Source organism: Pelmatolapia mariae, linkage group LG1 (genome assembly GCF_036321145.2).
Source record: "Pelmatolapia mariae isolate MD_Pm_ZW linkage group LG1, Pm_UMD_F_2, whole genome shotgun sequence".
Lineage (NCBI taxonomy): Eukaryota > Metazoa > Chordata > Actinopteri > Cichliformes > Cichlidae > Pelmatolapia > Pelmatolapia mariae.
The window spans coordinates 19,600,674-19,613,794 of record NC_086227.1 but is presented as its reverse complement, the minus strand read 5'-3'; the positions used below and the strand labels follow the sequence as shown (position 1 = coordinate 19,613,794).

The 13,121-nt window shown below is 41.3% G+C and overlaps 1 protein-coding gene across 15 annotated transcripts in view; it reads left to right on the top strand.

Annotated features, from left to right (window-relative positions):
- Positions 1 to 13,121, top strand: part of tjp1a (tight junction protein 1a) — a 115,549-nt gene that overhangs the window by 53,051 nt on the left and 49,377 nt on the right. Inside the window, exon 1 of one of the 15 annotated variants that reach the window (XM_063474883.1) lies at positions 10,990 to 11,100. The exons of 13 other annotated variants lie outside the window; for them this stretch is intronic. In XM_063474883.1, the coding sequence (XP_063330953.1) occupies positions 11,014 to 11,100 (87 nt within the window). In that variant the 5' untranslated portion in view covers positions 10,990 to 11,013. Of the gene's footprint in view, positions 1 to 10,989; positions 11,101 to 12,470; positions 12,926 to 13,121 lie in introns of those variants that run through there. One more of the 15 variants, XM_063474911.1, reaches the window with a different exon arrangement.

Below are 13,121 nucleotides of genomic sequence, written 5' to 3'. Positions count from 1 at the left end.
CCCTCACACACGCGCGCGCACACACACACACACACACACACACACACACACACACTCACACTCACACACACTGTGATTAAGGATACGCACGTTTCAATAGTCACACGTAGCACCTATTAGAGTAGTTTTTAAATCCTTCGTCATTTTAAAATTATTCTCTTTTGACACTGGTGTATTTAAAGTGTCGTCTCTCTCACAGTAGAGAGATGTGATATGAATTTTGATTTTTTTAATGAATTTTGATTTAGAGAATCTCTTCAAAATTCATGTAATTATCAGCCAAACTCTAATTTCTTTTTATTTTGTTTCCAAGGAACCATACTTCCTTTTCATTTTTTAAAGCGGTCTTGAGCAAAAGTTCTCCAGGCTTTCTTAAGATCTTTTAAAGTTTCCTTTGGACATTGGTTGCGTTTTTCCATGCAGTTCTTGTACTGAACCATGTTTTTTGTTTTTTGTTTTTTTTGTTTATAAAGCCTCCACTTAGCTTGTTGTGCAATGTGGACAAGTGGAGATTAGAAGAAGTGGCAGCCCTATAAAAACTATGTACAACAAATAAACAGTATCTGAAAGTCATGTCCTTAAGAAACAGGGGAAAAAATCCAGCAAAGATCTGACACAGGACCTCAGAGATCCATCTGGACCTTCAGTTGATCCACATGCTGTTCACTGAAGCCTCATCAGAAATGGTCTCAGTGAAGGGATGGCATCCCAGGTTCAGGCTGCATTTTAGCCAGTGGTGTTTGAGATCTTTTTAAAATTCATGGAATTATGAACTCAAAAATGTTTGGTCACATTTTGATCCACTGTACAGTATTTGTTTGAGGATGACAATGATCCCAAACACACTATATTAATACAGTAAAAGAATACCTGGTTAGAAAACCCCCACAATGGAGCACAAAGAGAAGCTTTGAATGTCCTTCAAGAAGCCTGGACAACTATTCCTGAAGACTGCTTAAAGGATTTACAAGAAAGTTTGCCTAAGAAAGCTCATGCTGTGTAGAAGGTGGTCATAGCAAATACTGACTTTCAAGAGTGGTAGAATTGCTGTTTATTTGCACCTGTTTCAATAAATTGCGCCACCTGTTTCTCATTTTCCTAGTGCAACATAATGAAATGGGGTTGGCTCAAGACTTAATATAATGTGTAATAGGCAGGTAATTATAATACTATCTTTCAGATTTGTAAAACCTGTCAGATCTATGAAAGCAAAACTCAGCTGGCTTGTCTGCTTGGTAAAGTGAGGCTGTGGTGTTTTGTAGGTGTTTTTTTTTTTTTAACTCAGTGATCCCTGGTGTTGTTATCCTGGCAGTGCTGCTTCCATATGCTGTTTACTGTACATGTCACATGGTTAGGCCAGTGGCACTAGTTCAGCTGAGGGAGGCCCCAGGTGATAAAGAGCTGTAAGCAAACAGAGGCAGATAACAACTCTACGCAAGCCTACATTCCCTGTTGGTGGTGCAGCAAACGCAACAACAATGTACACACGCCGCCATTTTTTAAAAATTTCTTTCTTCTATTTTAGAATGTGGCACAAAAAAATGTATTATATTCCAAAATTCTCTCATGTGACTCTTAAAAAAAGGGTAAGTTCATTTTGTGTATTTTGAGAGTTTAAGGGGGTCATACAACATTAGAAACAATGGGCTTCATTCACACAAATCTGTGCTTAGACCACGCCGACGAATGAGTCACGCACAAATCTGGGATGTTATGTGAAAAAATTTAGAAGTGCTTCAGAGAATCTTAAAACAGTTAAACACCCCCCAATAATAATAAAAACAAGAATAAGAATAAGAATAGGTTCATTATTTTCCAGTTTTCCAAGACATCAGCATAAACAAAATTAAGTAAAACTCAAAAATTTGTGTTTTTCCTACTCCAATAAAAGCTTTGGCATCATTTATGATGCCACAGTGTGTGTGCCAGGACATTCACTGTACTGCAAAAAAGTGCAGCTATTGTAACACTTTGGAAATGTGTTCATTTTGTGGCTTCCTCCTCGGACATTTGGATTGTTTTGCGTTCTTCAGCTGTAAAGTTATCATGCTTTTTTGCTTTTAGCTGCCCGGCTTCTCTTGTACCACAGCTTCTCCACTTTCACCCCTCAAACTTGTGATAAATGCTCCAAAAATGGAGAAATGTGGGCCTGGCAGTATGCAGGTTGAAAAGCACAAGCCTTTCGATTTAGAAATGATTCAGATTCACTAACAGATTCATTCACATACAGTGGGTGATCAGGGAAAAAATAGCTGGCGTGCACATTTTTATGAGGGCTAATGTATTCCCAGCTCATGCCACTGGTATGCTTCAATAGCTCAGTCATTTTAGAATTGTGGGCCACTGCTAATTAGTTACAAAATTCACTAAAAATATAATCAGAGCTTTATTTTTATTGTAAAGGATTAATAAAATTGTGTGTGAACATTTTTCTGCTTTTGAAGGGGCGATATTTGAGGGAAAAACCAGAACGCTCCAGGTTGAGCTTGCACACTTTCACCTCTTAGACTATGACAGTTTCCACAGGTGTCATATGGATTGCAGGACATGTCAAATGGTTCAGAACCACTAAGTTTGCTGTTACACTCCTGTTGTTTACAAAAATGTACATATCCGCTTTCCAGGTTGGCATCCATCCACGTGTCACTACAGACTTTAAAATCAAATATATGCAAATACTCTGTTTGCCCGGTGGATCCGGATGTGTGCGTTCAATGAGCTCACAGGAACTGGCTATATACTGGAGGATAGGATATTGTAAATCCCTGCCCGCCACCCAACTCAGTCCTGACCCAGCTCAGGCCCCACAGCGTCCACCATCAGAAAGGTGGCTTAGAACAGCTTTTTTTGGTCAGCCCCCTTTGTGCTGAGTTCATCAGGCTCGTCCTCTAAACAGAGAGCCAGGGCCATTGCCTTGTGGCTCTTTCTTTCTTTTCAGGCAACAAATGTGCTAAAACAGCACTCCATAATCACTTGGCATTAGGGGCTGTTGTGTTGGGCATTAGAGGTTAGAATTGACCAGTGGGACGTTATAAAAATGAGTCTGACAAGGGAACACCAAAGCTGATGAGTCTGGATCCTGGCACTGGACGGCTAGAGGATTAGTCAGCTAACACACTGGCTGGGGCTTCTGCAGGGTCGGGTCCCATCGCATCTCATCACCACCAGGCTAGAAGCGGCCCCTGTGGCTGCCGTGTCTCCATCCGCCTCTCTGGCTGGCGTGCTAGCTTTGGTACCCATCCTCCACCGCTCTCCGTCCTCCATTGGACCATCGTGTCTTCTTGTAGCACGGTCCTTTCACTGGAGGAGCAGTATGATGTCATAAGCTTAGGATGGGAAGGGTTAAGTGGCAGTGGAGGGGCATGATTCAGTTGAGTTCAGAGAGATTTTGGTTATCACAGGTCAGAACACTTATCAAACACACACAGACTATATTTAGTCATTTTCAAGTCCAGCTGAATGCCCTTTGTCTCTGCTGAGACTCTCGCTGAAGTGATGTGTGTCGATAAGGAGAGCGAATACACAGCAAGCTGCTCAGTTCGCTTCTCATTCTCCTAATCTGCCGTATCACATTCGCCTTTGAAAACGCTTAATCGACGCTAAAAAAAGGAGCACAAACGTTATTTTTTCGCAAATGGAACTCAGATTTGATGTTCCCCTCGGTATTATCTGCCAGTCACAAGGAGAAACACATTTACCTCGTTATCAGTGAACCATTAAATCACATTTACCGCGCAGCAACTAACCACTTATTTTGCTTTTGAAGTTAATTCAATGTTTTTTTTTTTTTTTTACTGAATTACAGCCGCTTTTGTCTGACAGGCACATCTCGGCCTCTCCTGCCTGTGCCTGTTTCTCTGGAAGCTCCTGCTGTTACCACTTCTTTGCCCAGTGTGAGCAGCTTCATACTGCTGGAATGTAACAGTAACAGGCAGTACCATGGGAAGAGTCACCGACTGGGGGTGAGCTGCACGCCCTTTATTCAGGCCATTGCCGAGCTCACTGAACTTGAGACATGTCCTCATTCATCATAATTTTGTTTCGCACTGTTGTGTAGCTTGGCCCAATCTTTGTTTGTGTTACCCCACCCACTGTTCTCTACTCATCAGCTCTCACTACTTTCCCCTTTTCTGTAATAAACTTAGTCTTCACTTTTAATTTCTTTCTTTTCCTGTTACTTTTTCCTGTTTTAGCTTTCCTTTGCTCTTTTTCACTTCATAGGCCTCCTAACAAATTATTTTTTCTCTCCTTTCAGTGTCTTGCCTTTCCTTTATCAGTTTCCTTCCTCTAAAACATGGGATCTCCTCATGATTTTGTCCTGTCAGCATAATAAAGGAAGACTTTTTCTCAGTTATGATACTCTGTAAAAATGTACAAATACTTTACTGACATAATTAGCTGGAAATTAAACTATACTGTAGTGGTTACACCTCCTAGTATGAGGTCAGACCTGCTTTTGGCTTCAGAGCTTGTCTTACAGTAACTCTTCATGGTATTGACTCAATAAGTCGCTGAATTTTCTTCCATATTGACATGACAGATGGAAGCATCACACAGTTGCTGGAGATTTGTTAGCTGCACATCCATGATGTGAATCTCCTGTTAGGGATCCATGCTTTCATGTTGTTTATGCCAAATTCTGACCCTTCCATCTAAACGTCACAGCAGAAATCAACACTCATCAGACCACGCAACATTTTTCGACTCTTTTACTGCCTTATTTTGGCGAGCCTCTGTGAATTACACCCTCAGCTTTCTGCCCTTAGCTGATAAAAGTGGCACCTGGTGTGGTCTTCTGTTGTTTCAGCCCATCTTCTTCAAGATTTGACTTGTTGTGCATTCACTGATGCTCTTCTGCATACCCTGGTTGTAACTAGTGAGTATTTGAGTTACTGTTGCCTTCCTATCAGCTCAAAGCAGTCTGGAACATTCCCCTCTGACCTCTGGCATAAACAAGGCATTTTTTTGCCCAGAGGATTGCCACTTGCTGGATATTTTCGCTTTTTTAGACGATTCTCTGTAAACCCTAGAGATGGCTGGTTTGGATTTTCCCAGCAATTTCTGAAATACTTCTGAAATGCTCATACCAGCCCATCTGGCACCATTAACCACATTCAAAATAACTTAAATCACCTTGCTCGCTTTGAACTTCAGCAGGTCGTCTTGACAATGTGTACATGTCTAAATGCATTGAGATGCTGGCATGTGATTGGCTAGTTTGATATTTTTTTTGTTGTATGTGACAATGAATTAAAGATTTGGAGGGGGGGGGGTCATGGTTAGTCAGACAAAACAAATGTTAAAGACTTACTGTTCTGTGAGAAAATGAACTAGTCTCTTATCAGTTATGGCAGTTTCACATTGCTCAGAAAGAAAGTAATTATCAAATACTGATGTTTCTCTAACTCTGTATCTGTTCCTGTGATTAAAAGTGACAATTTCAGAACAGAGTGCTCTCATAGCAGCTTGTTCCTTTTTCTAGATACTGTATCTATCGTTGTAAGGGAACTTTATATGGATGCAACATGTTGATCACCACAAACAGTGGTGTAACTTGCATGGCAGCATATAGAATTTCTTTTCTTTTGGTCAGCCAGAAAAGTTAAACAGTTAGATGGAGTGAGTGGATCCATTCCATTTAACTGTGTCTTATACACAAATACATAAACACATAGAGACAAACAGTGCAATGACACTAAAGGCCTAAAACCTGGTCCTTAAAAGCCTTTATTTACTTCTTTGTTTTAAAAATACTGACTTACTGACTTGTTTTTATGTTTTCTAAAGCATCGGTATTGAGTTGCAGGTTTACATGAGCGACTGTTGGATAGCAGCAAAGTAAATCTTCTTTCTAACAGAGGTTAGTTGTGTTCACACAGCCTGAAATGTGCAGTTGCCCCCTCTGTTAGTCTTGTAAGTCTTCACTCTTCCTTGAAAATCAATTACATGCCACTTAGAGTATGTGTCAAATGGCATTTTGGTGCCTGCTGCCCGCTGTCAACACAGTAACTTGAGCTGCAGCTGTTGGACTTACCAAGACATAATCCTGACTCTCAGTTTAAGTGGGGCAGATTTGGAGGTCTTGTCTCCAAAGCTGCCTATTTATTAAGACGGAGATTCAACACATGCGTGGCCTCCGACATATGTTGACACGCTGACATTTGCACGCACGCAAAGTCACTGCCTTTTGGAGAGCAAGACATCCCTCGCTTGGCATCACTTCTGATCTGTAGCCAACGGTTATTGGCACGCTGAAAATGTTAGGAGAGTACTGCATTTTTCTTTAATTTGGCTGAATAGAAACGCACTGGTTCTGACATAAAAGTGCAAAGTCAAAGTAGTGACGCTAGCTGAACAGTGCTGAAGTCATGCTCCTGTTTAGACAGGCAATGGAGCGGTTCAGATACATTATATATTCAAAGCAAACGCAGACCTTTTATGGCCACATGTAACAATTCTCAGCTGTTAGGTTTCAATACACAAAATAATACATTTCTGAAAAAAACATAAAGTGAAGCTGGCTTCAGGATGAAGAAGGTCACCAGGAAAGTAACCAGCTGTGTGTTGATGCCTGCTGACTGCAGACTCATATGATGACATATGATGTTCTGCCCTGCTTCACCTAAAATTGTTAGGATGAATTACAGATATATTGTAATAATATAGCTGTTGTATTGTTTCATATCCAGCTTGGTGGAATAATGCACGAGCAAAGGAAAAAGTCTCATTATCTTAATACTTCTTGATTTGAATGTATTTCTATTTGTGTTGTGATTTATGATGATAAAGAAAATAAACTTCAGGAAATTTGCACAGTACACATTGTGTTTCTGGACTGTTATTATAGCCTAAGGTGAGCCTTTATTGGAATTGATGGCGGACAGTTTAACTGCTCCTTTTATTACACCCCTTAACCCTGTGGTCTGTGGTGATATGCAGAAACAGTATGGGATAATTGCTGTATTTTTCTGCGAGGCTAAAATTGAACTAATAGCACGTCTCTGACACCAGTGCCACTGTTTGGCTGTTTTATTTTTGTAATTTAGACCCGGTAAAGCCTTAAAAGAGGAATTTACTACATTGACATAATGGTTTGCGGTGTAACCTCCAGCTGACATGCGCCTTCTGGAAGAACTCTGGCTGAAGGAAAGGTGAATGTCCTCTTGTCATGGTAACAAATTATGTGGGCTGAGGAAGCTAAGCGTGCAAAATATTGTGACACATTCATTCTTTGACCTTGAGCACAGGTAAACATCGGCCATACTTGACAACTTCATCAAACTGTTTGCGGGAATTGCTTCCAGAATTCCCGGACTAATCAACAGTGCAGCTCCGGTGGTTTTAGGGCTTGCAGTGGCAAATATTAAGGCCATTCACGGTCCCCAATGTGTATGTAATGTGAGGATTTTCAGTAGTTCACTGCACTAATGCACTGTTAACTCAGAGTTTTCCCTTTTTAAGCACTTTCTCTCTGCAGCTCCACTGTTATAAAAGACCACCGAAAGTTTCCATTTTACAGACTCATGCATGTTTTCTTTGAATTTATGTATTTTTTCTGTACCTATTCTCACTCCCTTAACGTAATTTTGAGTTTCTTTTATCTCCCGTAACCAAGGAGCTTGGAAAACTCTTATACCATGTCAGCAGATTTCATGCACCAAGCTGTAACCTAGTGCGCCTTAGTGTGTAAGTGGGTGATAAAAATCACATACAGCTGCAGCCAAGGTGAAAGTTATTTGACACGCTTCTGTGATTTTTTTCTTACTTGCTCTTTTCCCTATTTTTTTTTCTTTTGTACAAGTTGCTTTATTTTATTATCAGCCTGCATGGATTGTGGTATGAAATTTTGGAAAAACACTCGGCACTTTGTATCTGCGTAATGATTTGGAGGCCACACTGGCTTGGCACAGGCGCACTATAATCCATTTATCTTAACAAACAAATTGGACTGGGTAGCAACAAAGTGCTGCTTGAAGTTGCATTTGCATTGTATGCCAGAGCAACAATGAAAGGAAAAGCTTGAATTGTTGTTCATGAGGTATTTACCGGGAAATCACACACAGATACACACACTGAGACACAAACACACACACTAGATTGAGCTGAGAGAGTTGCAGCTTGAGATTTGACATGTTTTCAATTTATTGTCTCATTCTGCAGCAAACAGTGGGGCTGTCACGTGGATGTAAAGCAAGACGTAATGGCTTAGTTTCAGTAACAGATTTGTAAAGCACGCAAGTGTTAACGGGTGTGGCCCACACACTACACAGAAATAGTGATCTGACAGTCTGTATTTAGGTTTTTGAGGGGAAGAAAATCTTATCACCCTGCTGAATAGTTATTTGATAGACCTGCAATGAGGCTTAACTTTGGCCGTCCCTTGCTGAGCTGCTGTACTTCAGGTATTCACCGAGAAGCAGAGGGAAGTTCAGCCAGGTTCACTGCAGCACCGCTTCTGCTCTCCAGCTATAAAAGGCACAGCAGCTCCTGTCTGATGAGAAGAGAGAAAGAGGAAAACTTTCTTGGTTGGTTGATCACAGGCTGCCTCTCGGAGTAAATGTTTTCAGAAGATTAAAAGGAGCCAGCTTCACTATTATCAGCCACTGACCCACCATGGTAAATTTAGTACTCCAAAAGCTTCTTTTTTTTCTTCCCTTCATCACAAGAAGAAGTGGAACTAAGTGTCGCTCAAAATAACAGCACTTCAGACTGTTCTCGCGCACGCTAACTTCGACTGTGGTTGTGAATGATTTGGATAAAAATATATATATAACTGACAATGTCAGGGACGACAAGCCAGCTGCTTTTAAAAGTAATGCCATTCTCGGTTCGGTTTATCTGTGCAAAGCTCCTCCAAAATAATGTGTGCTGTATGTAATCGGGCTTGATTGATGACTCACGAAAGAAGGGCCGCATGACTGGTCGCGTCAACAGGTTTAGAGGCTATGAGCGTGAACTCCTCGGCCCTGTGTGTCCTCTGCGAGAACCCTTTTCTGACATGTGGTGAGATATCAGCTCAGATAATGAAAGGCTTTGGGCAGTTTGTTATACTATTGTTTTTTTTACCCAGTGTTTTGAATTATCTGCATAGTGCAATGTCTGTTTTTGATTTTCATGGTTTTATGGATCAATAAATTTGACCTTGGAGATCAAAGTATTTTTTTATGACATGTTAAATCCATGTTTCTTGAATTCTTGAGCCCACATGTGTGAGCGTGTGCCCATGGGTCTGGTGGACACACAGCATCATTAGGTTTTGACTACAATTGAAGGATAAGAATTTATTTAAAATTCCTATCCTTAAATTTCCTCTAGTTTAACTCTGTACTTCTAGATTCACGGTGTCTATGTGTGTATGTGTGTGTGTGTTTGTTGCACGTCTTGCACTCAATGGCATGTGTACTTTGTCTTCTTGTCCTACTTGAGTACACAAAGGCTACATTGCACTTCATTTTGTTGCTACTGGCTGAAACCTTGAATGATGAGAGCAGTTAGTGCAGGAATAACACCTCTCTCTTCCTCTGTCTCTCTCTCTCTCACACACACACACACACACATTTTACACAAACACACTAAAAGCAGGCCAAGGTAGGAGGAAAACTGAGAGAACAGCAAATACTTTTATGTTATTTTCACCTAAAATTTCCTACAACATATGACACGCAATCTAAATGTGTAATGAACAGACACTTTGAACTTTTTTCTATATGAATGACAGAAATGAACCTAGGCCAAAGTATTTGGTTAAGAAGAGAATTCATTGAATAACTTCTTGTTTCACTAAACACTGAAATCAGATCCCACAATCCTGAACTCCACACAAAGCTTAAGTCCTCACAAACCCTGAGCAATATTGATCTAGAAGGTCAGGGGTGCGTTGGTGAGATGCCTACTAATCCTGTCATATGATACTAATCTGGTTAAAAACAATTGACCTCTTACCGGAAATGTGACATTATATGCTGATCATTAACGATTCATACCACACCCCTTCCCCTTGTACTTTTTTTCTTCTTCTTTCATAAAATCCAGTTGAAAAGTATATTTAAAGTATAAAACTGCAACTGATTGGATTGTAAACTAATCTCACTGCAAAATCTCACTGAAAAAGCAACACACACAGTTGTGTATAATAATAAAAAAAAAATATGATACCTGCATATTAACAGTTTTATTATTGTCAAAGCTGAGGATTAGCTATACTTCACTTGTGTGACATAGAGAACTTCGGTTGCTCTTGTCTGTCCAGAAGGTTTCTATTAGCATAAAGAAACAAAGAAACCTGTGCTGGATCTGCAGAGCAGCCTTGAGTCAACAGAGAGCAGGAGGGATCAGATGGCCTCTCAGAGACTCCTAACTCAGGACAGATGAAAACAGGGAGTCAACATCTGCTTAGGAGCTTTCTCCCGTGTTAAACAACTGGTATGGATCAAACATTGCATTCTTCTTTATTCATCATAGTGTAATTCAGTGCCTCGATGTTTGCAGGCGCATCTACATCCGGTTTTACATTTTTGGGGTGTGCGGTGCACATTAAGCGGTTTCACTCTACATTAGGCTTTTCGCTGCAGGAGCAGCAGGGTTGAGTGAACCTTGTGATGTGCTCCAGCCGAATGCAGGTCTGCATGTTCGCTTTTGTTTTCCATGTGCCTGCTCTTCCATGAGCGCACCTGAGCTTTGAAGCTGCCTGTTGTCCAAAAAGAGCTACATCTCCGTGCTTGTGTGTGTGTGTGTGTATTTGTGAGAGTGAGAAAAAATAGAGATGGGATCAGGGATGCAAGCATAGAGGACAAAGATAGCTTTGATCACACGTGTCACTAATGTCCCGATCCTCTCTGTAAGAACATCTGAGGTACCATCACAGCTGCTGATGAGAGTGAGATGCGAGCAGCAGAGGAATTACTTCTGGTTTTTTTGTCATTTTAGTGCCATTTTTAAAGGTGGTTAGTTGTATTTTTTTTTCAAATTGGCTATTTTGATTTCAAATTATTGTTAGTTGACACCTGAGTAACCATGTTAAACATCCTGCTGTCTGCCCTGATGGATCCTGACAGGCGTTTAAGGAGCTTCAGGAGGAGCGAGCGACTTGCATCCATACTAGTACGTATGGCCCTGGTTTAAATGTTTCTTTGCCTGTTTTGTGCATGCACTTTTGCAAGACTGTTGTAAAAACGTTACCAGGAATCTTTTCATTTAATATATTTTAAAAGTGGTCATGTGTGTCCCTGTGTTAATTATGGCTGCAGGTTTTAGAGTTCTTTGTCTGTGTTGATCCTCTTCTCAACTTGACCTAGCCTTTTCCAGTGGTGACCATTTACTTGCAGCCTTCAATATATAACCTGACACTTCTGCTTGGTGGTATTTTTTTTTCCTTGTTGGATTAGATCTGGTGGAATTAACTCCTTAGACCACCTACACTGTCTCCAAACCCTCCTCCACGTTTGAGGCACAGAGGAAGTGATCATTAGAGGAGCTAGATTGGGGGATGAGATTGCTCGGTTTGTTTGGAAAAAGACAGGGTGTGTCTTTGTGTTCATATGCTCCTCTTCACGTTCACCGTATGGCTGGACACTGAAAACTTAGTTGTGTGCCACTGCTTCGTCATCTCTTCTCCTCTAGCCTATTTTAATATTTCAAAGGCCATTGTTTGCTGGAAAGAGAAGTAAACTGTGAAACAGTGCAAACTGAGATTGTTGCATCCTGAGGGCGGGTTCTGGTTTAGGAAGTCATAGAAATTTCACTGCATTGGCTTTGGGGGTTTCCTGTGAGGTGACTTATCAACCGCAAACACCGGCTGTGCCTATACGTGCTTTTAAATACGGTCTCCCTATTTAGTTTATCGACTCATTTTGTAATCTGCCAAGCTAACTGCCCCAATACGACCCACACAAACACAAAGGACAGGGGACAGAGTCTCGATCATTCCTTATGCAACTAACTTTAGATATTCTGCTCACGTTGTTTTGCTCTAAGGGCAGGCATCCCGTGGCCTATTTTTTTTCCACGCCGATATGCGGTGAATTTCACTTCTCTAAACAAAAAGGCCCAAAAGGTGTATTTATAAACAGAGTACAAGCTGCGATTTCCCTCTCCTACAAAATTAAGATTTGAAAGGCTGCTGTAGTCCTTGTGTAATAAACCATTCCCTTCGTCACACAAGGAAAGTGAGCATTCAGCATCAGCAGGGACAGCGGCGTCGCTTCTTCTCATTGTATCCCGGACTGTTAATTCCAAGCGATAGTGGGGGTGTGCACTTTATCGGCAGCGGTAAAAGTAGATTCAGAACAAGAATAAAAACAAAAACACGATGAGGTAATAATATATGGATGAGTAACGTTTAACAGGAAAATGATGATAGGATGGTCATAAATAAAGTAAATGCGCGATGCCTCTGTTTCCCCCCTGAACTCACACCCCTACTTAGGCGCAATGGTCCGCTCCGTACAGAGACGACACGGCCGTTGCTCAGTGAGCGGAGAGCAGGGAAAGGTTTACTCAGCCTGCCATTGCTGCACACCGTCCTGGTGATGCCTACTCTTTCCAACTTTTCATCCAGAGGTTAGCGACGGAAATACCAAAGTAAGGAGGTCTTGTTTGGGTCGTATTTTCCTTTTCTTCTCCATCCCCACAACCCACACTTCTTCCATGACTTTGTACCCGAGTGGACTAACGATTCTGGTGGCGAAGATAAGATAATGAACTTTAGACTTTCCATACGGCTATTCGTGGCGTTTCCCGTCGTCCTGGATCAAATAAAATAACAACGTAGCCCGGCGTGGCGGCAGCTGGGCGAAAAGTGAACTGGACTGGAGGGAAAATAGCGCACTCAGCCAAGTGATTATCAAAACAGAGACAGGGACAACTTTTAACCTGCCACTTTTCAACCGGAATAGCGGGGGAAATGACCTCCAGAGCTTCAAATAAGGTGGGTACCTGGCAGGGAAAAAAAAAAATCTTGTGTGGACATTATGCTGCTGGCTTATGTAACGCGTATGATATACTGGAAGGCTAGCACAGGCCAAAATACAAACAAAGGTGAGTTTTCCAGCCAATCAGCTGATTATAAGTTTGTAGAATATCAGTAGGCTTGTGGTAGTGAAGGATGCTTAGTGGTGGTGGTG